Source organism: Saimiri boliviensis, chromosome 9 (genome assembly GCF_048565385.1).
Source record: "Saimiri boliviensis isolate mSaiBol1 chromosome 9, mSaiBol1.pri, whole genome shotgun sequence".
In the NCBI taxonomy this organism is placed as follows: domain Eukaryota; kingdom Metazoa; phylum Chordata; class Mammalia; order Primates; family Cebidae; genus Saimiri; species Saimiri boliviensis.
Genome location: NC_133457.1, coordinates 29,403,994 through 29,428,688, shown reverse-complemented (window position 1 = coordinate 29,428,688; position 24,695 = coordinate 29,403,994). Strand labels below are relative to the sequence as shown.

The 24,695-nt window shown below is 35.7% G+C and overlaps 1 protein-coding gene across 5 annotated transcripts in view; it reads right to left on the bottom strand.

The window, feature by feature from the left end:
* Nucleotides 1-24,695, bottom strand: part of LOC101039884 (vitamin K-dependent protein S-like) — a 752,700-nt gene that overhangs the window by 128,790 nt on the left and 599,215 nt on the right. For 3 of the 5 annotated variants that reach the window (XM_074405627.1, XM_074405628.1, XM_074405625.1), the window contains one exon: nt 14,914-15,046. In XM_074405627.1, coding sequence (XP_074261728.1) covers nt 14,914-15,046 — 133 coding nt within the window. Of the gene's footprint in view, nt 1-5,604; nt 5,724-14,913; nt 15,047-24,695 lie in introns of all 5 variants that reach the window. The other 2 variants (XM_074405626.1, XM_074405629.1) reach the window with 1 other exon arrangement.

Below are 24,695 nucleotides of genomic sequence, written 5' to 3'. Positions count from 1 at the left end.
ATTCATCATTATATCTTTAGTGCTAGAAATAGCACCTGGCATGTGGTAGGTATTTAGTAAGCATTTGTCGAATAAATCAGTGGGTCTAGTACACAGGCATCTCACTCCCTCTAGGTGACAGTTAGCTGAAGGCAAACAATAGCTGTCCTCTTTAGGCCCCAAACTCCCTCTCCAGTTCAAAAAAGTCCCTACAACTTCCTATCTTTTATGCTTGGTCTGCCTTACACATTTATATTCATTGCCTGTCTTGTGTTGGTGTTAAAGAGTTTTGGTCCCTGGATTAGATTATATTTAAAATAATGGAAACTATAATAAATCTGTAATATTAATTTATTTTTTAGAGGGCAAAAGAGGTAAAAGTATCTATCTGACAAATTTTATATAGGCTTCTCTTATTCTTGTGATTTTCCAGTGATATGGCATCAATACAGCTTTTAGACTGCTGGTGGTAATTTGATTTAAATATAAATGATACCATGGTAACTTCATTAAAGATATATGGGACTAAAAAAAGTGCAAATTTGGATCTATAACTTCCTACTAGATGCAAGCTGAGATTCTGATTCCTTGAATCAGATGATAAAAAAATGTTTTTATTGTTGTACTTTAAAAATCATACTTAAAACATTCTCATAAGTAGCAACTATATTTTTACATAAGTTGTGCATTAAATATGTGTGAAATATGTTAAACCATATTACATATTGCTTAGTAATTTGGAGGAAGTGTGCTGTATGTGTAATTTTCCAATTTCTAATTATAAGACAATGATAGCTAATTCATAGTACACTGTGAGGATTCAACGGTTATACTGCAAAGTGTTTTGAAACCTGCTGAGAAGAAATTACATAAATATAAAACACTGTCCTCTGGAAAAAAAAAAGTATTATTCCAAAAGGTACTTTAGATGATGGGCACATAATTCATTGTTAAATATCACCATTCTCTAAACAGACTTATTCCATCTTCAGGTTTTGAAACAACTCAAAAGTCAAGTTTTCACTAGGAAGGCTTTGTATGTCAGTAAATATTGAGGTCTGGTGAGGACTGCAGAAAGAGCTTAGCTAAATATTCACAGAAGGGAAATAAATGTAAAAATAAACTTCTACCAAATGTATTCAACTCTAGAGCAAATTTCTTTCCCAAGCAAATTCTACAAAAAGCCTGTATGTATCTCGTAACTTGTTATCAATGATGACCCCTTTTTCATGATAACGGAGGAAGCACCAGTCAAATTGCAAGAGGTTTAATTTCATACATGTGTAAAACATACTCATCCCCTAAACCTCTGGTCACATTAAAAAGCCAAAAGATTTAAGCCAAAGAAAAATCCATCCATACTTTACTTGGCCTGAAAGGACTCCTTAGGGCATTAAGACTGACTTCAGAAGAAGTTGTATCTTAATTAGTAGTCAAATTTCTCCCCCATCCTATTTAGTTTGCTCTTTAAAAGGCAAATACTACTGTAGCAAATATGCATTCTTTAAGCAATAAAAATATACCTACATCTTAAGGAGTGTAGATACACAGAATTTTATGTTGGAGAGAAGAATGAAGAATTTAATTGCTTTAATAATATCCCTTCATGAAAGAGCTCAGGTAAGAAAGCTAAAATATTTATTTTATTTATCACCATCTTATTTGTTCCTTCATTAACACTGAATACGGAGACATAACATATATAAACACATGATAAAGCTGAAAGGATATTATATCTGAAGAAGGAGGCTAGTTCAAATCCTAGTTCAGTCACTTAATAATTTTTTGTCATTCAAATCCTAGTTCAGTCATTTATTAATTTCCCTGTCATTGAGTTCTTGACTTTGGCACCAATAGATGATTGATGAATATGTGAAGAACTGACAAGAGGCTCTTTGGGACTGAGACTCAAAATAATCATTTCTGCTTTGGCTCTACCAAGTGGGAAATGCCTACCAGTCATGCAGGTAGAGATGCGGAATAGTTAGTTTGGTATATGTATCTAAAAGGAGAGGAGTTGTATAAATTTTACATTGAGAGAAGAGCCAGATATAGAAAGAAATACGAGAAAAGTATAGTAACTCAGAAGAGAAGAATATGTTTCAAGAATGAGGGTAGTCAGGTGTTGAAATCTACTGAGAGGCCAATTAAGATGAAATCAAAGAAGCTATCATCCAATCTCGTAGCATAGAGGTCACGGATGAGAGAAGTGGCAGACTAGAGATGAAAACTTGGTTATATGTGCTGATGAGAGAATGCAAGATGAGAAAGAGGAGACAATGGCTATAGTCAGACATTAGCTTTTGTGAAATATGGACTCATGTGAAAGTACTTTAAAGACAGAAGATACTTGGCCACATTGTTATGCTGATGAAAACGATGCAGAAGAAAGAACCGATAATTCATAAAAGAGGGAGATAATTGGAAAAGCAAAGATCTTCAGATGTGAAGAGTGAATGGAGCCCAAAGTTCCATAGAGAAGACGACCTTTGACAGTAATAGGGCTACCTGCTTCATATTAATAGGACTGAAGCCTTTCCATGTGACTTCATAGGAGACTTTGGTTTAATTGTCAACTTGGATGGTAGTTTGCCTTTATTATTTGATGACATAAGAGGCGAGATGAGGACAAAGGTCAAAAAAGGGTGATATCAAACTTTGGAAGGGAAAGAGATGTTAAACACTTATTTTGATGAGGGTAAAAGTTGACGTATTTTTACAGTATGTTTGTCCAGCTATCCTGCTTAATAATTTAAGATTTATGGTCCTGAATTTAAAGCAAAACCAGTTGGCATCGTTATGATTTCAACATAGTAAAATTCACCTAGTAAGGTATAGTTGTGAACTGCAGAAAGAAGGTAAGAAGTCACTGAGAGAAAGATAGAGTCTAAAGAAGAAGAAGATGATGAAGAAAAATGAATTACTGAGGGACCAAGACCTCTGGCTCTTCATATACCAAGAGACAGAGACGGAGAAATCAGCCATAAAAATAAGAAAAAAAAATCTTTCATTTAAAGAAGGACAGAAGTAGAGATGGGTGAGGATGGGAAATGTCGAGGTAGAAAACTCTGAACTTGAGGAAATTTGTATGAGATAGATTAAGGCTTAGTGAAGTAGAAAGCATGTTCATCTACAGATTAAGTAGTGGACCAGTGGGGATGACGTGTGAGGAGAACATAGCTGTAATAGCAACTATAGCTAACAGCTCAGCATATTAACATTTTAATATGTTCCTAAAAAGGGATATATTTAGTTCTATAACTGAGCCTAGGGAGGAAGATGCTAAGGTTAGATGATACGGATCATAAATTTTTTGAAGAGAAACGATAGGGAAATGAATCAGTGTAAGAGAAGACAAAGCAGGAAGGAGCTGCACAAGAGGCATTATGAAGGGCAATGAAGGAGGGAGGCCAAGAGCCAATATGGAAGATTGTCATTAGAACATACAATGCCGGAGGCATGGTATTGCAGCTCAGAGCTGCTCCTTGCACTGATGGTTCCTTCACTCCTGTTCATTCCTTTTTCTTGAGTTTTACATGGGAGTTATTAGTGTTTGATAAATATTGCATGACAGAAGTGATAAAGGAAGGTGGCATCTTCACAAAGATCAATGAACTCAACAGAGCCCCAAATCAGAAGATCCTTGCTAATGACACTACAGATGATGATGCAAACCATTTTCCATTGACTCTGGGCCTCTGTTTACTCATCTATAAAATAAAGGGGTTGGACTTCTAAGCCTCCATCCACATCCTTCTCAGGAGCCCCAGCTTTAGCAAGACACACAATGTAATTATTTTGTTTATTACTCATGTTTAATACCTGCAAAATGCCACACATTCCCTGGGCTGTGACTATTGCCACTTCTGTAAAACTGTTTTCTATCAGCTTCCAGCTTAAAGCCAGTGTGGCAGGCACAAGTGAAAGATCTCATAGAGTTTACACAGCAGTGGCCACAGCGAGCAAGACCTTCAGCACACTCATTTATATCTGCAGGAAGACAGATAGAACAGCTCTAAGGAGCTGTAATAATGCCTTATTTACAAACTACAATAATGGCTGAATGCACTTCCTCCCACTTGACCTCCCCCAACATCCACTGTAATGGTAAATACCACATATGTTCCATATTATTTATATAAAGAAGCATTTGTAAATAGGCTGACTGCTTATGACATCACTGCTAGTGTTGATCTTATGCTCTATTCCTTCCCTGTATTATTAAGGAATCTATTCCTTAATAATACAGGGAAGAAGTCAATGTAATTTGTCTTTAGGACTATCTCCCTGATTTACATTAGCATGTGTGGTCATGGGCAAGGCAGATTCGGGGTCTTCATGTTTAGCAGTCCACTAAATTGCTTCATGGTTTGTGTTGTACATATGACTGTCACAAGGCAATGCCACTTAGACACTGATATCTTTTCTCTCTCCTGATACCAATAGTCAATTCTATCCAGTGTAACTTCAGTTGTGTGGCTCAGGTAATCTCTTCTTTCTCCCTTTAAAGGGATAGGTCTCACCATTTTTAAAAAACGAGTTTTTCCTCTATATTGTCCTGCCTATCATCCCCACCAGGGTGTTTAAGAGAAATACTCATTCTTCTAATGTATTTGTAATAGAATAGGGAGGCTGTAATTCTCAGGATCGATTTTCTATAAATAATGTATCAGATGTTAAAATAGAAGTTTGAAAGGCAGTAGACAGATAAACATACATATCTATATCTATATATGCAAACATTTATCAATTTTCCTCAAATATTTGTTTAAAATGATCCTATTCTGTGCCAGGTGCTGAGCTAGATAGGTGCTGTGGAAACAGAGGACCAAAGCAGACATGTTCTCTGTTAGAAAAGTGTGTTGAAAAATTCCACAAAAAATATCATCTTAATTTTGACATAAAGAAAAAAATGAAAACACTAATTAACATTACTAATTATTTTCCAAAGTTTTTATCAGTCTGATAAGTCAGGAAACACTTTGGTACTTTTGTAATTGCTCCAAATAAATGGCTTCTCATTTCATGAATATATCATCATAAAAATGAAGGATTCTGTAATTTCTCAAAAGTTATTAAAACAAAGACTGTCCCAGAGAAATGACTTAATTTATCAGTTCTGGGAAGAATTTATCACTTTCATCTTTGACTTAAAGTATGTCTGTTTTGCTATTTCTAGAAAAGAGAAATGTGTAATTTCATATTTATAGAGTTTCCTTCTTTTTTGTTTTAATTATTCCTAACTTCTGAAAACACTCATTTGCATATACTTGCTTTTCAAAGGTTATCCTCACTTTCTGTAGCCTATAATAAAAAAACTTCCTGTGTGTTTATAGAAGATTTTGAAAATATTAATTCTGGAATTCACTCCAGAATGAGAAACAAAAAAACAAAAAGTATTAGGTTTGGAACAAAACTTTGCCGTTTTTAAAAATGTTACTAAGAATTTCACTGAAGTTTTATGGCATAAATATAGCTTTCAAAATGATCAAATAAGAATTTAAATGTTCCTATTTAAGAATAAATGAAAACATCTTTTCTTCTAGCTGCTTTGACTATTCAAAACTGAATTACCACAAAATTTCAAACAATTACACAATTAAGCCATCAGTTTCAGTTTCCTACCTTTGCAAGTGTTTTTGTCTTCAGACAGCTGGTACCCTGTGTGGCAGGCACACCTGGCCATGCCATTCTCACTCTGACTTATGCGAGCACATCCATTCCCACCTGTGCAGGGGTCGTCTCTGAAAGCAATTAAGCAGCAATAGTGTATAATTCATTGAGTTCAGAAAGAGATACAGAGTGAAAGGATGGACTAAGAAAGGTAAAGAGAGCACTGGGACCAATGTGCTTCTCACATAAAGATAGTAAGGACTCTAGAAAGTTCTTTCCCATTTTCATGTTAAACTCATTTAAAGAAAGCCTTTTAAAAATGTTTGCATAGCAGTTATTTTCATCTTTGTTATTTATTTTTACATAACAGTTTTACAAACTTTGGGGGTACATGTGATATTTTGAAAACTGTACACAATGAATAATGATCAAATCAGGGCAATTTCGGTATCTCTTACCTCAAACATTTATATTTTCTTTGTTTTGGAAATATTAAAGTTCTTCTCTTCCTGCTATTTTTAAATATACAATAAATTATTGTTAACTATGATTTCCCTACTGTACTCTTGTACACTAGAACATATTCCTTCTATCAATGACTTTGTACTTCATAACCAAATTCTTTTCATCTCCCCACCCCTGTTCCCTTCCCAGTCTACCCTCTACCTCCATGAGACCCCTTTTATCACTCCCACATAAGAATGAGAATATGTGATATCTGTTGTGAGCCTGGCTTATTTCACTTAATATAATGCCTCCAGTTTCACGCATCTGATGCAAATGATAGGGTGGAAAGTTATCTCATGCTCATGAGTTGAGAGACTTAATATTGTTAAAATCTCTATACAAGCCAAAGCTTGATTCCAATGACATTCCTTGCAGAAATAGAACAAATAATCACAAAATACATATGGTACCACAAATGACCCTTAATAGCTAAACTAATCCTAAGCAAAAAGAAGAAAGCTGGAGCATCACTCTCTGATTTCAAATTATATTACACAGCTATAATAACCCAAACAGCATGATATTGGCATAAAAACAGATACCTAGAGGAATGGAACAGAATAGAGAATCCAGAAATAAATCCGTGAACTTACACTCAATTGGCTTTTGACAATGACACTAAGAATATGCATTGTGTGAAAGGACAGTCTCTAATAAATGGTGCTGGATAAACTGGATAGTCATATGGAGAAAAATGTAACTAGATTCTCATCTTCCACCACATGAAAAAAATCAACTCAAAATGGATTAAAGACTTGAAACTATGAAACTACTAAAACAGTAGGAAAATGCTACAGGACGTTGGTCTGAGCCAAGATTTTGGGGCTGGGGGTAAGACCTCAAAAGCACAGGCAACAAAACAAAAATAGACAAATAAAAGCTTTTGCACAGCAAAGAAAGCAATCAATAAAGTGAAAAAGACGACCTACAGAATGGGAGAAAATACTTACAATCTATCAATCTGACAAGAGATTAATAACCAGGATATGTAAGAAACTAACAAATCAATAGAAAAAAAAAAACAATCAATGCAATTAAAAAATGGGCAAAAGAACTGAGTGGACATTTTTCAAAAGATATACGAATCACCAACAAGTATATGAAAAACTACTCTATATCACTGAACTTTAGGGAAATACAGGTGAAATTCACTATGAGATATTACCTACCCCAGTTAGAATGGCTATTATCAAAAAGACAAAAACTAAAAAATGCCAGTGAGGATGTGGAGATAGAAGAATGCCACTAGTACACTGATGGTAGGACTCTACAGTAGTACAGTAACCATAGAAAACAGTGTGGAGGTTCCTCAATAAACTGAAAACAGAACTGCCATATGATCCAGCAAGCCCACTGCTGGATGGAGAGAGATATATATATATAAATGAAATCAGTATGTTGAAGAGGTACCAGTACTCCCATGTTTGTTATAGCACTATTCACAACAGCCAAGATATGGAATCAAACTTAGTGTCTATCAGAAGATAAATAAAGAAAATGTGGATTACATACACAATGAAACATTGTTCAGCGGTAAAACCAATTTTAATTTTGGATCTGAACCCTTAACTGTCAACAAATTAAATGTAGACCAAAGCCAAAGTGAAATGAGCTTAATTGCCCTCTTCTCCAAAGTATATCTCCTGCCCTGTTGTACCCAAGTTAAGAATCAGCAGAAACTCCTGCAGACTCCTTTGCTCCTTTCCCCCTTTTTCCCCTACCTTTTCTCCTTTGCACAGCAGGATCATTCATAGACAAACCCTACTACCCTGTCTAGGTCCCCTCTGACTTTGGATAAGAGATGATAGTGTGAAGAGAAGGCAGACTAGAGAGATGAGGAGGGTCCTAGCTACAGCTGCCAAGAGGATAGTAATAAAGAAGTAAAAATCCCACTGGAATCAAGTAAGCTAGCCTTTCTCTCTTTACTTATTCCTGTTTCAACTGATCTTAGTAACATTCTCTGGAAGTTCGAAGTCATGAGAGGCCAACACATCCTATGAGGACTACCTCCACACACTGCTTATTTGTCAGTCATTCTTGTCTAATTCTATGAATCCAGCCTTGTCTATCTTAGAGAGTGCTAGAGTGGGGCCAGATAATTTCCACTTCTGCTCCCTCCTCTTCCCATACTTTAAAAAAATAATGCAGAGTGTGAAAAAAAACAGTATATATATATATATATATATATATATATATAGTTACCCTGCCCCACATTTATTCAGTTTCAACCAAACCACTATGATACATAAATGCTTTCATTACTTTCTTGTGAATGTTTCCAGACATTCTTTATGGAAATATAAGTAATATATTTATTACTTATATACATATTTTTTGATAGCGAGAGATTGAGTTGAATTGGTAGATCAATTTGGGGAGTACTGACATTTAAACTACAAGATGTCTGATCTATGAACATGAGATATCATTCCACTTGTTTAGATTTTTGTTTCAGCAATGTTTCCTAGTTTTCAGTATATCAGTTTTGCACGTGTTTTACTACATTAGTTCTTATGCATTTTTTTCTTTTTGATGCTGTTATAAATGGAATTGTTTCCTAATTTCATTTCTGCATGCTCTATGCTAGTGTATAAAAACAAAATTAATCTTTATGTGATCTTGTATCACAAATTTGTTGAATTCTTATTAGTTCTGATAGTTTTGAAAAGTATATTTTTATGAATTTTATATACACAAAATCATGTCATCTGCAAATAGATATTTTATGTTTCTTTCAATAGTGATGTCATTTATCTGTTTGTTTACTTATTTTGACACAGGGTCTCGTTCTGTTGCCCGGGCTGGAGTTCAATGGTGTGATCATGACTCACTGCAGCTGTGACCTTCAGGACTCAAACAATCCTCCCATCTCAGCTTTCTGAGTAGCTAGGACTACAGATGTGTGCCACCATGCCCAGCTAATTTTTGTATTTTTTTTTAGAGATGGGGTTTCTATAGCCATGTTGCCTAGGCTGGTCTCGAACTTCTGGTCTCAAGTGAACTGCCCACTTTGGCCTCCCAAATTGCTTGGATTACAGCCATGAGCCAGCCTGCCCAGCCACATGCTTTTTATTTTTCTTATCTCATTGCTCTGTCTGGAACCTCCAGTACAATGTTGATTAGAAGTGATGTGAACAGATATCCTGTCTTATTCCTGATTTAGAGGGAAAGCTTTTATTATTTCTCAATTAAGTGTGAGGTGAGTTGTGGGTTTTTAATAGATTCCCTTACCAGGTGAGGAAGCTCTTTTATATTTCTGGTTTGTTTAGTGATCTTATCATGAAAGGTTTTTGGATTTTGTCAAGTGCTTTTTTCTGTTATCTATGGAGATGATCATGTGGTTTTTGTCCTTTATTCTATTGACATGGTGTATTACATTGTTTTCAGGTGTTGAATCAATCTGTTTTCCTGAGACAAATCCCACCTGACCATGGTGTGTAATTAATCCTTTGCATATGTTGTTAGATTTAGTTTTCTAGTATTTTGTGGAAGATTTTTTACATCTATATTTATAAGAAATATTAGCCTGGAGTTTTTGTTCTTGTGCTATATTTGTATTATTGTGTATCATGGTAACTTTGGCATAATGGAATGAGGTAGGAAGTGGTTGCTCTTCTTCTATATTTTGGATAAATTTGTAAATAATTTATATTAATTTTCTTTAAATATTTGGTATAATTCATTAAACCATTTGGGCCTGGGTTTTCTTTGTGGGAAGTTTTAAAATAACTAACCCAATCTCTATGTATTATATGTCTAATCTGAGAAACTTCTCAGATTTTCTATTTCTTGAGAAGTTAGTTTCAGTCATTCATGTCATTCTAGTAATTTATTCATCTGTTACCTAATTCATTATCCTAATCGCTCATAGGATTCCCTTTTTCTCTTTTTTATTCTGTGGGATCAGTAGAGAGGTCCTTTCTTTCATTTTTGACTTCAGTAATTTGAATCTTCTCAGTTTTTAAACATATATCTAACTTGAGGTTTTTTTTATTTTACTAATCTTTTCAAAGAATATAATTTAGCTATTATTGATTTTCTCTGTTGTTCATCTATTTTTTACTTCAGTATTATCTATCTATATTAATCTTTATTATTGCTATCCTTCTACTTGTTTTAGGTTTAGTTTGATCTTGTTTTTTCAGTGTTTTAAGGTGGGAAGTGAATTTATTGATGTAGGATCTTTTTCTTTTTTTACCACAGGCATTAGCAGCTGTAATTTCTCTTTATCACTGTATATAGCTACATTTAATAAGTTTTGATGAATTCTGTCTTATTTACTTTCAGACTCTTCTGAAAGTATTGTCTAATTTTTCTCATGATTTCTTCTTTGACTCATTGCTTATTTTAAAATGTTCAAGTTACTTTTCTTAGGTGTGTGTTTTTAGAGCGCTTTTAGTTTTGTAGCAAAATTGAGAGGAAGGTATAGAGATTTCCCATTTAACCCCTGTTGTCACACATACATACACACATACATAACCTTCCTTATTATCAACATCAGCCACCAGTATCATACATTTGTTACAATTGACGAACCTACATTAATGCATTATAGTCACCCAAAGCCTGTAGTTTACATTAGGGTTCACTTTTGGTGTTGAACATTCTTTGGGTTGGAATAAATATATAATGCAATGTATTCACCATCATAATATCATACAGAGTATTTTCATTATTCCAAAAATCCTCTGTTCTGCCTCTCTTTTCCAACCCTTGCCAATCACTTCTCTTTTTACCATCTCCACAGTTTCGCCTTTTCCAGAATATAGTATAGTTGGAATTATGTGATATGTAGGCTTTTCATATTGGTTTCTGTCACTTAGTAATATACATTTAAGATTCCTCCATGTTTTTTATAGCTTGTAGCTCACTTCTTTTTAGAACTGTATAATATTCCATTGTTTGGATGTACCACAGTTCATTAATATAATCACCCACTGAAGGACAACTTGATTGCTTCCAAGTTTTGGCAATTATGAGCAAAGCAGCATTAAGCATCTATGTGCAGATTTTTCTGTCGGTGTAAGTTTTCAACTCGTTTGATTGGATACCAAGGAGAATTATTACTGAATGATTATTGCTGGATCATATGGTAAGAGTACGTTTAGTTTGGTAAGAAGCCGCCAAATTGTTTTTCAAACTGCCTATATTATTTTGCATTCCCACCAGCAATGAATAAGAGTTCCAGCAGCTCCACATCCTCATCAGGGATTGATATAATCACTGTTTTGAAATTTGGCCATTCTAATATGTGTGTAGTGATATTTCATTTTTGTTTTAATTTGCGATTCCCTAATGATATGATGTGGAGCATCATTTTATAAGCTCATTTTTCATCTGTATATCTTCTTTGGTGAGGTGCTTCTTAAGATCTTTAAATCATTTTTAACTGTGTTGTTTATTTGCTTATTGTTGACTTTCAAGTGTTTTTGTCTATTTTAGATAACCATTTTTTAATCAGCTATGTCTTTTGCAGATTTTTGTTTAGTCTTAGCTTATCTTGTCACTCTCTTGACATTGCCTTTTGTAAAGCATAAAATTTCAATTTTAATACAGTCTGGCTGCTTTCATGAGCTAGTGTTGAGTGTCTGCAGCTTTTCCAGGTGCATGGGGTAAGCCGTCATTGGATCTACCATTCTGGTATCTGTAGGACACTGACTAGGCAGTACCTCAATAATGATTCTGTGTGTGGGGCTCTGATCCCACATTTATTTACCTTCTGCACTGTCCTGGCAGAGGTTGTCCATGAGACCCCTGCCTCTGCAGCAAAATTCTGCTTGGACATCCAGGCATTTCTGAAATCTTGGCAGAGGTTCCCACATCCCAATTATTGACTTCTGTGCACTGGCAGGCTGAACACCACATTGAAGTTGCCAAGGCTTGAGGCTTGCGCCCTCTGAAGCCACAGCCCAAGCTCTACATTGGCCCCTTTCAGTCATGACTGGAACAGCTGTCATGCAGGGTACCAGGTCCCTAGGCTGCATATAGCACAAAGACCTTGGGCCCAGCCCACGGAACTACATTTTCTTCCCAGCCTTCCAGGCCTGTAATAGGAGAGGCTACTAAAAGCTAAGAAAACTAAGATTTGTGTTTGGATAAAATGATGAACCTTTAGCTATACTAAGAAAAACAAATATGTAAATAAAATTATAAATGAAAGAGAAGACATTACAATTGACAGAACAGTAATACAAAGGATATTGAATTTGTTGGCCATATGCAGGAAGCTGAAACTGGACCCCTTTCTTATACCTTATACAAAAATTAACTCCAGATGGATTAAATATTTAAACATAAGACCTAACACCATAAAAACCCTAGAAGAAAACCTAGGCAATACTATTCAGGACATATGCATGGGCAAGGACTTTATGACCAAAATACCAAAAGCAATGGCAACAAAAAACAAAATAGACAAATGGAATCTAATTGAACTAAAGAACTTCTGCACAGCAAAAGAAACTATCACTAAAGTGAACCAGCAACCAACAGAATGAGGAAAAGAACATTGCAATCTACCCATCCAACAAAGGGTTAATATCCATAATCTACAAAGAACATAAACAAATTTACAAGAAAAAACAAACAAACAAACAAAAAACATCCAAAGGTGGCAAAGGATATGAACATTTATGCAGCCAACAAACACATGAAAGAACACTGATCTGCACTCCTCACTAGAGAAATGCAAATCAAAACCACATTGAGATATCATCTCAGGTCAGTTAGAATGGTGATCATTAAAAATCTAGAGACAACAGATGCTGGAGAGGATGTGGAAAAATAAGAATGCTTTTACACTGTTGCTGGGAGTGTAAATTAGTTCAACCATTGTGGAAGACAGTGTGGCGATTCCTCAAGGATCTAAAAATAGAAATACCATTTGACCCAGCAATCCCATTACTGGATATATACCCAAAGGAGTATAAATCATTCTATTATAAAGATACATGCATATGTATGTTTATTGTGGCACTGTTCACAATAGCAAAGACTTGGAACCAACCCAAATGCCTATCAGTGATAGACTGGATAAAGAAAATGTGTCACATGTACACTATGGAATACTATGCAGTCATAAAAAAGGATGAGTCCATGTCTTTTCTGGGACATGGATAAAGTTACAAACTATCATTCTCAGCAAACTGACACAAGAACAGAAAATCAAACACTTCATGTTCTCACTCATAAGTGGATGTTGAACAATGAGAACACATGGACACAGGGAGGAGAACATCACATACATGGGGGCCCGTCAGGGTTTGGGGGCTAGGGGAGAGATAGCAGGGGGTGGGGATACAGGGGAGGGATAGCATTAGGAGAAATACCTAATATAGATGACAGGGTGATGGATGCAGCAAACCACCATAGCACATGTATACCTAGGTAACAAACCTGCATGTTCTGCACATGTACCCCAGAACTTAAAGTATAATAATAATAAAAAAGTTAAAAGAAAAAAAGAAAAGAATGAAAACACACCCACAATAGAATACTACTCAGTCTTTTAAAAAAAGAAAATTCCGTCATGTGCAGCAACAGGGATGAACTTGGAAAACATTATACTAAGTGACCATCAGGCTCAGAAAGAAATACTGCGCTGTCTTACTTATATGTGGAATTAAAAAAAATTAAATTTGTATAAGCAGAGAGTAGAATAGTGGTTTCCAGGGCCTTGGAAGGGAGGTAAGGGAGAAATGAGATGTTGGTTGAGGATTCAATATTTCTGTTAGACAGGATAAATAATTTCTGGAGAGTTACATTGATAATAGTCAACAACAACACATTGTACATTTTAAAAATTGCTAAAAGAGTAGATCCTTAATGTCCTCATCACAAAAATATGATAAATCTTTGAGGTGATAGGTTAATTAGATTGATTTAATCATTTCACAAAATATACATGTGTCAAAACCACATTGTACATTGTAAAAATACACATTTTTAATTTATCTATTATACCTTAATCAAACTTGGGGCAAGGAGGGGGAGTAAAGACTTCTGAGTCTAATCAAAATATTGAATGTTCTTTTTTTTTTTTTTTTTTGAGATGGAGTTTCCCTCTTGTTGCCCAGGTTGGAGTGCAATAGCTCACTGTAAACTCTTGGCTCACTGTAAACTCCACTTCCCATGTTCAAGCGATTCTCCTGCCTCAGCTTCCCGAGTAGCTAGGATTACAGACATGTGCCACCACACCCAGCTAATTTTGTATTTTCTGTAGGGACAAAGTTTATCTAGGTTGGTCAGGCTGGTCTCAAATTCCTGACCTCAGGTGATCCGCCTGCCTTGGCCTCCCAAAGTGCTGGGATTACAGATGTGAGCCACCATGCCCTGTCTGAATATTCTTTTTTTAAAATATCAAAAGTTGGCTATGATTATATTTATTTCACTTAGTCTTTGTCATATATTTTTACTTTGCAAAGGCTGTATTACATGAAAAGCCAGAGAGATATTTCTGAGTTATTTATAGAACAAAACATGTACCTGTCTTGGAAACTATAAGAGCCAATTCACATTTCTGAAATCATAAGAAAAACTTCTTTTAGAATCTGTGCAAGGTTTACACTGAAGCAGTTAAATTAAAGGTTATTTTATTAAAATCAGTAGCATGAATTTCAAGCTTAAGTCCAGAATATTTTTTTCCTAAAAGATGCTGTATTACATTTGTCCTTAGGGCTGGGCACAGTGGCTCATGCCTGTACTTCCAGCACTTTGGGAGGCCAAGGCAGAAGAAGCACTTGAGGCCAGTAGTGTGAAATTAGCTTGGGCAACATAGTGAGACCCCATCTCTACAAAGAAATTTTTAAAACTTACCTTGGCATGGTGGCATGTACTTGCAGTCCAGTTTCTGGAGCCTGAGGCAGGAGGATTGTTTGAGTCTAGGAGGTCCATGCTGCAGCAAGTGATGATTGGCCCTTGCACTCCACAGCAGAGAGAGACCTTGTCTCTAAATTAAAAAAACACAACAACAAAACAAACAACCCTTAAAATTAAACATTTCCTTAGGTTTTCTAGCAACCACTCTTTTTGAAGTTAGATGAAAGGATTGCAGATGTCATATAAGGAGCTGAGTAATTCTGACCTCAGCGTGACTAACTCCCAACATGCTCATGTAACACTTTATTCAAATCACTTTCTTAAAAACATATGCTGGTAACCTCCATGTATACCTCCATAAGCGCCAGAGCATTTGTGAAGGTGTATCATGAGTCAGAGTCTCTTGATTCTGACCTTCAGAGACTTTTTGACCTTCAAAGACGCTCTAAAGCCAATGATTCTACTCATCACGTTGAGGTGTCTATGTTTAACAAAGCCCTCATGTAGCTAAACAATGCACATTTTCATATCTAAAGATACAGTGACATTTTACCAGAAATAAGCTCTAGTCCTAATAAAAATTATTTGTATATATTGCAAATAAACATATCTACTCTAAAATCCCAATAGCTTCTTTAATTGTTGGTATTTGAACTATAATGGGCTCTCTATCTGTGCAGTAACCCTATATATTGGGGAAGTCTAGATATTGCCATTTTTCTTCTTTGGACCGATTCCTACTTCTCTTTTAAAATTCAACTCGAGTCTTCTCTTTAAAACCCTTTCCTGAACCCTCCTTCAGGTGGCTTAGATGCTGTTCACTGGGATTCCTTTAATATAATATGTGCATCTTTACCACTGTGTTTCTATATTCTCTTTTTATGTGATTGTCACCCCGACTAGAGCATGAACTTCTTGAGGGCAGAGACATTTGGTTTTTGTATCATAGAACTCCTCATTTCCAGCCCCAGTGCTTGGAACATAATGGGAACTTGCAAATGTCCCTTGCATGAAGGAAATGAATGACAAACAAATATGTGAGAGAACAGTGAGGAAAGTAAGCAGACGTTCTGTCTAGTGAAATAACAAATGAATATCCCAAGCCTGAAGAAATCCTTGAAGCAAAAATATTATAAAACAATAATTTGGCACAACTTCCTTAAAAGGAGACAGAACCCCCCAAACCTTTAGATTTTCCTTTCAAGTTTTGCTCATTACTAATATTATTCATTTCATACACACACTATATCTATTCAAGTCCCTCAGAGAGTCAAGACTTATTTCTAGGCAGCCTTATGGATCCCTTTCATCTAGTCCTAGATAAAATGCAAAAAACCTATGTAGTTCATGGGGAGATGTGCAGCTGCTGTTGGAGTTTCTATAAGTTTAATGAACTGCATGTTCACTTTAAAGGCTAATACAAACCAACAAGAGTTAGGGCCATTATGAGGCTTACATGGGTGTTCACACATGAAATACTTGCTAAGAATCTAACTGAGATTCATAATTGACAGCATCTCAGTTTATGGACAGTAAGATTCTATTCATCATGGTACAATATAAGACTTTGTATTGACTGACTGGAGAAACTAGTCACATTTTCCTATGCTGCTACAGTTTAGTCTAGCTGTCAGTTTGGCAGTTCCTGGGTTGCAAATTGCGGACACTATTGTTTAGCATTCATGTCTGGTTCACATCCCAGCAGTGACAGTTCAGCATCTACAATCATGTTTCCTAACTGCAGACCAGCCCAGCTACAGAGCCAATTTCCAACACAATTGCAGCCAGCTCAGACAAGAGGTCTGGTCATAAAATGTCACATTCTCTGAGGTACAAGGAGACTCTGTGCTTTGAGAAGTATTAATAAATGCAGTTAGAGAACCAATGGATAGAAACTAGACTTTTGAAGAAAAGTTAAGACACATTATTGGCCGAGTGTGGTGGCTCAAGCCGGTAATCCCAGCACTTTGGGAGGCCGAGGCGGGTGGATCACAAGGTCAAGAGATCGAGACCATCCTGGTGAAACCCCGTCTCTACAAAAAATACAAAAAATTAGCTGGGCGTGGTGGCGTGTGCCTGTAATTCCAGCTACTCAGGAGGCTGAGGCAGGAGAATTGCCTGAGCCCAGGAGGCGGAGGTTGCGGTGAGCCGAGATCGCGCCATTGCACTCCAGCCTGGGTAACAAGAGCGAAACTCTGTCTCAAAAAAAAAAAAAAAAAAAAAAAAAAAAAAAAAAAAAAAAAAAAAAAAAAAAAAAGAGATCGAGACCATCCTGGTGAAACCCCGTCTCTACTAAAAATACAAAAAATTAGCTGGGCATGGTGGCGTGTGCCTGTAATTCCAGCTACTCAGGAGGCTGAGGCAGGAGAATTGCCTGAACCCAGGAGGCAGAGGTTGTGGCGAGCTGAGATCGCGCCGTTGCACTCCAGCCTGGGTAACAAGAGCGAAACTGTGTCTCAAAAAAAAAAAAAAAAAAAGACATATAATTTAAAAATTCTATCCCTTCGAATTGCTATAATAATTATCAACTAGAATATACATGTTAACATTTGATATGTTAAACTTTCAAAATGGCATAGAGAAAAGATCAAAGAGACATGAATTTGTAGCCCGATTCTGGCAAAGCCAGTAGCTCTGAGACCTTGGGACAATAACTTGACTTCCTATGGCCTTAAGTCCTTTATTTGTAAAAGAAGCACAATAACAATATTTCATGGGATTACGTAAATACTGAGTGAAATAATGCAGGTAAAACAACAAATACAGTGTCTGGAATATTGTAAGCACTCAATGAATGTTAGGAATTATTAGTGTAAGTATAGTAAATAAACAGAGAGGAATTAAAATACATACATAAATAATGAGCTAGCATTAGAAAGACAGATTTTACAATTTAAGATATTTAAAGTAAAACAACTACGAGTGGCATGATCTAAAGTGTGTTCAGGTTTGTGTACAGCAAAACCTGAATAGAGTTGAGAAATTTAGAAAAGAAATTCTTATAAAAAAGAATGAGTTCATGTCCTTTACAGGGACATGGATTAAGCTGGAAACCATCATCCTCAGCAGACTAAAGCAGGAACAGAAAACCAAACACTGCATGTTCTCACTCATAAGTGGGAATTGAACAATGGAAACGCATGGACACAGGGAGGGGAACATCACACACCAGGGCCTGTCAGCGGGTGAGGAGCAAGGGGAGAAAGAGCATTAGGACAAATACCTAATGCATGCAGGAGTTAAAACCTAGATGATTTGATAGGTGCAGCAAACCACCATGGCACATGTATACCTAAGTAACAAATTTGCACGTTCAGCACATGTATCCCAGAACTTAAATACAAAATAAATTTTTAAAAAGAGTTACAAAAATTAAAAAATACTAAAGACAGAAAAGATTTACTAAATTCCCATTATGTACAAGATACTAGGATAAAAAAAAAATAAGATATTCCTACTGCCCTCAAAAAGTTTACACAATATGGAGAGGTGAAACAAGTGTATTCATATAGGAAGAGATATAGAAGAAGATTAAGTATTAGAAAAAGAACCAGAACTAGGAATGAATAGGGTCTCAAAATCCAAAGAAAGATACTTTCAAGAAGAAAGCCTTGGGAAAGGTAGGTCAAGTGCTGAAGGGTTGAGAATCAACAAAAAGGGTTAGCAGTTTATGAGTGCTTCTGTGTGCCAAGCACAGTTTCAGGCTTTTCACACATTTTGTTCAATACATCATTAAAGTAAGATCCATTCATTGGATGGTAGCAGGGATCAGAGGATGAATTTGGAAGAGACAACTGAGCTACCTTTGGAATTGAACAAACAATAGTAACAGATAATATTCATATAGTGCTTAATAGGGTCCCGGTACCATTAGCAAGTACTTAACATCCATTCATTCATTTAATCTTATCAACAACTCAGGTAGGTGTAATTTAATCTCCATTTCACAGATAAGAAACTGAAGACAGAAAATGTATTCAAGGTCCCCAAGCTGAAAACTGGGATTTGTGGAAACAGAACTTCAGATTTAAGTAGTCTGGCTTCAGAGCCTATTTCTTTTTTTTTTTCTTTTCTTTTTTTCTTTTTTTTTTTTTTTGAGATGGAGTTTCGCTCTTGTTACCCAGGCTGGAGTGCAATGGTGCGATCTCGGCTCACCGCAACCCCCGCCTCCTGGGTTCAGGCAATTCTCCTGCCTCAGCCTCCTGAGTAGCAGGGATTACAGGCACGCGCCACCATGCCCAGCTAATTTTTTTGTATTTTTAGTAGAGACGGGGTTTCACCATGTTGGCCAGGATGGTCTCGATCTCTTGACCTTGTGATCCACCCGCCTCGGCCTCCCAAAGTGCTGGGATTACAGGCGTGAGCCACTGTACCCGGCCAGAGCCTATTTCTTAACTCCTGCACTATAGTGGAGGAGTGCCCTGGGCTCTCTCATGATACCCATAAAGGTAGGATGGTTATAAAGGATGTTAAAAATGGGTGATGTACTCAGCTAAGAGCTTCAGAAGGTAAGTGATAAGACAGAATTAAATTGGGATGGCAGTGATGACTAAAAAGGACACAAATGTTAAAGGGAAAATGAAGCTTTACTTCTGGGAGATGGGAGAAATGACACTGTAGTAAATGTCTGAGGTTATACAGGAATTGATTCCTAAAACTTGGAAAGCAAGCAGTGGGAGCCAGCAAGGAGATCCTGAGAAGGTTGTACTGGATAGGGTACATGAGTATTGAACATTGGATTTAGTGTTATGGATACATTTGAATTTCAATCCTGACTTTGCCAGGAAACATCTTTTAACACTGTAGCAGAAAATACACTATTTTGTGCTTTAGTTTTCAAGCAATTTATCATGAGTCAAGCAACTTACTAAGCTCTTTACATGCATTGTCCTTTTTAAGCTTCATTCACAACCTTATGACATATGTATCATTATTATGTCCAAATCACAGATAAAGAAATAGAGGATCAATGAGTTGAAATAGCTGCTTAGCATCACTGTGAATAAGGGAGCTGGGATTTCAACCAGCTCTATTTGATTACACAGTCCTTCATATAACTACGTCATACGAGTTTTTTAATAATCCGACATTACCAATGAGAAAAAAACAGGTTTTAGAATTTTGTACCCAAACCACAATTTTGGGACATTCATACAGGAAGAAAGGATGTTGAGAACAATAGTAGCAGGGACAATTGAGGGTCAGTTATTTAAAACTGGCTGTGTGTGCAGCACCAACCCTAAATACCTAGTTGGAGTGCTGGCTAGGGAAAACCCATTTCCAGCTTTGTGCACAGTGTTTTTAAAGAGGAGGCATATTGGATGGGTGGTTGAGGAACAGAAATGATTTGGCAAGAATTGGATAACATTAGCTTATTTCAAAAATGAGGAAAACAATGGAAATAAGTCTTTATTGTTTAGTCTTTCCTAAATGTGGATATTGTTTTACAAGAGCTCTTCTTTTAGCAGTGCAGGAGGAATGCTGGAGTACTTGTTTACAACTTAGGAGCTAGACTTTTCTAGAAAAGTCAAATTTTCAGGTACATGTATAGATGTCAGATCTTTAATTTTTGGTTTGGAAAATGTTAAAGTGCAAAAAGTTCAAGTTGTTTTCAATATGTTACAGTAGCTTAATATTTGCCATCAGTAATTTCCATGTATAAAAGCAACTGCAGATGTACTAATATTGAAAGCATGCATGCCAGGAAATTCTATTAGGGCCATGATAGATATAAATGGTTGATGTATTTGCAAAAGGTACAATGGGTCACCGAAGACCACTTGACCTTAATTCTCCAATATGTCATTTATTCAGCTTCTAGATAATTTCTGTAAACATCAAAGGATTCAGGTGAACATTTCCATAGGTGAAATATCATAAAAATAGGAAACACAGGATTGCTTCCAGATCTAGATTAATGGGTCATCAAACTTCTATTGAGAGCCATTATATATATTCAAAGCATCTTTCTAGGTAGGAGGTTTTACTGTAAAACGCTTTCTAAGAGTTACTTCTTAAATATTTTGTCAAATTTGAATTCTTAAGAATATCTTTTAGACTTTCAAAATATTTCATAACTCTAAGATTTAAAAAGGATAACTAGGCTTATTTCCCACAAGATACACAATGGTGCTGTGATCTGCTGGAAATAAAAAAGAATTTGAATTTAGTAGTCTGTTAGTTTCAGTTTTTAGTCTATGTTGGTTCAATTGGCTGCTTTTACCTTTAATGTTGTGTAAAAAAATTGATGGCACAAATTGTGCCAAAGCTGTTGGACTATACAATTTTAATCACTGGCATTTGTCATTAGGAAAATAGTGTATATGGAAACCAAATATTTTGCTAGAAGAATTTTCACTGTAAGTTTCTTTAAAACAATAAAAGGTATTTAAGTACCCAACATTAGAAAATTGTAATGATGCAACTGTAAAAACACTGGCATGCTATATATTTATACAATCAGCTTGAAAAATCTTAGATTCCAGAGTTAAAGTCCTTGGTTTCAAATCCTGGTTTGTAACTTCCACAGCATGAAAACACTGGGCCAATTACCAAACCTGTACTGTGTTCCATTTCTCTTTTTATAAAATGGGGATAGTAACAGTACCAATCTCCTATGGTTGCTCTGAAATTTCTGTGATACAATGCATATATATGTACTTTCAGTAGTGACTAGCACAAAAATTTCTAAATAAATTTAAGCTATTATATTAATGCCATCATTAACTCTTATAATAAAAAATTATAATAGAAAATTAAATGACATCACATAATGTTTTGAAAATATGTTAATAATTCAAACTGTAAAACAGAAGGTATAGCATAATCCTATTTCATAAGTGTTTATAAAAATAAAATACTTGAAAAGATATATACCAATATGTTAACAATTATTACTTCTGTGTGAGGAGATTATGGGTGGTTTTATTATTTTGCATTTGTGTTATTTTATTATCTGCCCCAAATTTCCTTCAGTGAATACCTATTACTTTTATAACCAAGTCTAAAGTCATGAAAATAAAATAAATTGCATGGTATATATTGATCACTGCCGAAGTTAAAGGGACCTCAGTAAAAGTTGCTGCTATCAGTATGTCAATAGTTTCCAAGGCAGGAGATGCTAATGACACTAAAAAGACCCCTGGGAGATGGAGAGGTGTGGACGGGATCTCAGTGTATTCAATATAAAGTAATGGAATTTGAAGTTGATGACATGAGAACCAAAAAAATCCATTTCTACTGAAAATACAAAAGGTGCAATTTCAATTTTAAGACCATTGCCATTGAAGTAGAGAATGATTGTTTTTAATGATTTGAAAATACAGTGCTTTTACCTTGAGTTAAATACATAAAGTCCTGAATAAATATGTTAGTTGTTGATGCTTTCTTGGCATTATTTTTACTTTAATTGTTTTAGAGGTTATTTCAAGGTCTAGGTAGGTCCATCCCCATGGTGGAAGGTAGAGGGACACAATTCTGGGAGAATCTCTAAGCTAAGATGCTACTTAAGATCACTTCAGTTATGAACTGAATGTGAATGTCCACTGAACATTCACAGGTTGAAACGCTAACCCTTAATGTGGTGGTATTTGAAAGTGGGGCCTTTGGGAGGTAATAAGGTTTAGATGAGATAATGAGGATGGGGCCCCCATGATGAGATTAGTGTCCTTATAAGAAGAGGAAGCACTCTTTTCTTCTACCATGTGAGTACGCAGGAAGAAGATGGCTGTCTGCAAGGTAAGAAAAGTCTCACAGGAACGCTATCTGCCAGCAACTACCTGGATTAACTACTTAGCCTCCAGAACTGTAAGAAATAAATGTATGCCATTTAAACTACTCATTCTATAGTATTTTGTTATAGCAACCTAAAGTGACTAAGAAAACATCCATATCCTCTCCTCCCTAGACATGTGTGTGGATGCATGCGTGGGCACATGCATGCACACACACAAACACACACACACTGAGCACACACACATACACACACACACACACACAGGAGCGCACAGACATATACACAGAGTGTCTTCCCTGATGTACCTTCTTTAACCTCCTCTACCTGTTAAATCCAATTAAGTTCCTGAGAACACTTAATTTGATAACAACTGAACTAGACAATCTTTAAAACTCCATGATTCTGGGTCTCTCAACCAAGGTTGTCCAGCTGTTCTCCTTTTTTACTCTCCAACTCTCAACCAATTACCATGATTTTACATTCTAATTATTTCAATATTCAGGTCAATTGCTCATTTATCTTATACTTTGGTTTTTCTAATGCCAGAAGTACAAGCATGATAATTCTTGATGATTTCTTGGGGAAAATATGAAAATATTCTTGAGCCTTGCATGCCTGTCCATCATTTAACTTGTAATGGGCCCTCCACATGGTTCCTACCTTCACTTCCTTCACCACTATAATTTTTTTTTCCAATAAAATTTTTGGAATGTTTTATTTATTTTTATTTTTATTTTTTTGAGATGGAGTTTTGCTCTTGTTGCCTAGGCTGGAGTGCAATGGCGTGATCTCAGCTCACTGCAACCTTCACATTCTGGGTTTAAGCGATTATCATGCCTCAGCCTCCTGAGTAGCTGGGATTAGAGGCACATGCCACCATGCCCAGCTAATTTTTGTATTTTTAGTAGAGATGGGGTTTCACCAAGTTGGCCAGGCTGGTCTCGAACTCCTGACCTCAGGTGATCTGCCTGCTGTGCATGTGTTACCTGCTGAAAAAAAACTGTTTTGAAAATCAACACAACAATTTCAGAGCTTTTCCACTAGTTCTTAGCCACTATCATTTTAACTAATCAGTTCATTAACCTTTTCTTTATCAACTTCCTACTCATCACAATGATATTTTTGTCATTCTTCCCTTCCAAATGAAAAACCTTAAAATCCCTTATCTTTGTTTTTAATCTCTCACTACATCATCTAGCTTCTTTCTAAACTTAGCTATAACTCTTCCTGTCTCATCTTTGCTGAAACTTATTTAACCAAAACTGAAACATTGCAACAGATTACTTGATCATCAATCAAATTGATTTTCCTAAAATGTCAGCTTTACTATATCACTTCCAACCTAAAAACTGTGATAAGCTTCTCTAACATTTTTTTTTCCATATCCAGTCCAAATTCAAACTGACTTCCAAGACTTCCAAAACTTTGGTTTTTCTACTCTCCCCATCATACCTTTGCATTTATAAATTAAAATTTTTACAAATGATTTTTTTGTCTATCCATATCCAAAGATAGAATGAAAGTACTTTGTACTGGTAGATATGAAAGAACTAGCCCTCTTATATGATGGTGGAACTATAAATGGGTCATCTTTTCTGGAGGACAGACTAGTAATTATATCAGAAGCCTGAGAAATTACATGTTTTCTACTCAATAATTCCACATTTAGAAATTCATTCTAAGCAAAAATCTGACCATTCTTTGAAGAATAAGTACTAGGACATTGATTTAAGTTTTCTTAACTGATATTGGTCAAATAAATGATGGCTATCTATACAATGGAACACTATATATACATAAAACATTGAAAGAAAACCTTATAGTTTTATCTTTACATTGTAGAAGTTTTAAATATTTGAAATTTATTATTAAAGCAGTCCACATTTTAATTAATTTTAAAATTTATATTTTGGCAAATATGAAGTATGTTAGAGGAAAAGACATTTACACAAAAGAAAAAACTTTACAATGGCAAGAAAAACTTCCATCAACTATGTAAAAAATCAGATATCAATAGGGAAAAATATTTGAACATATTAACATT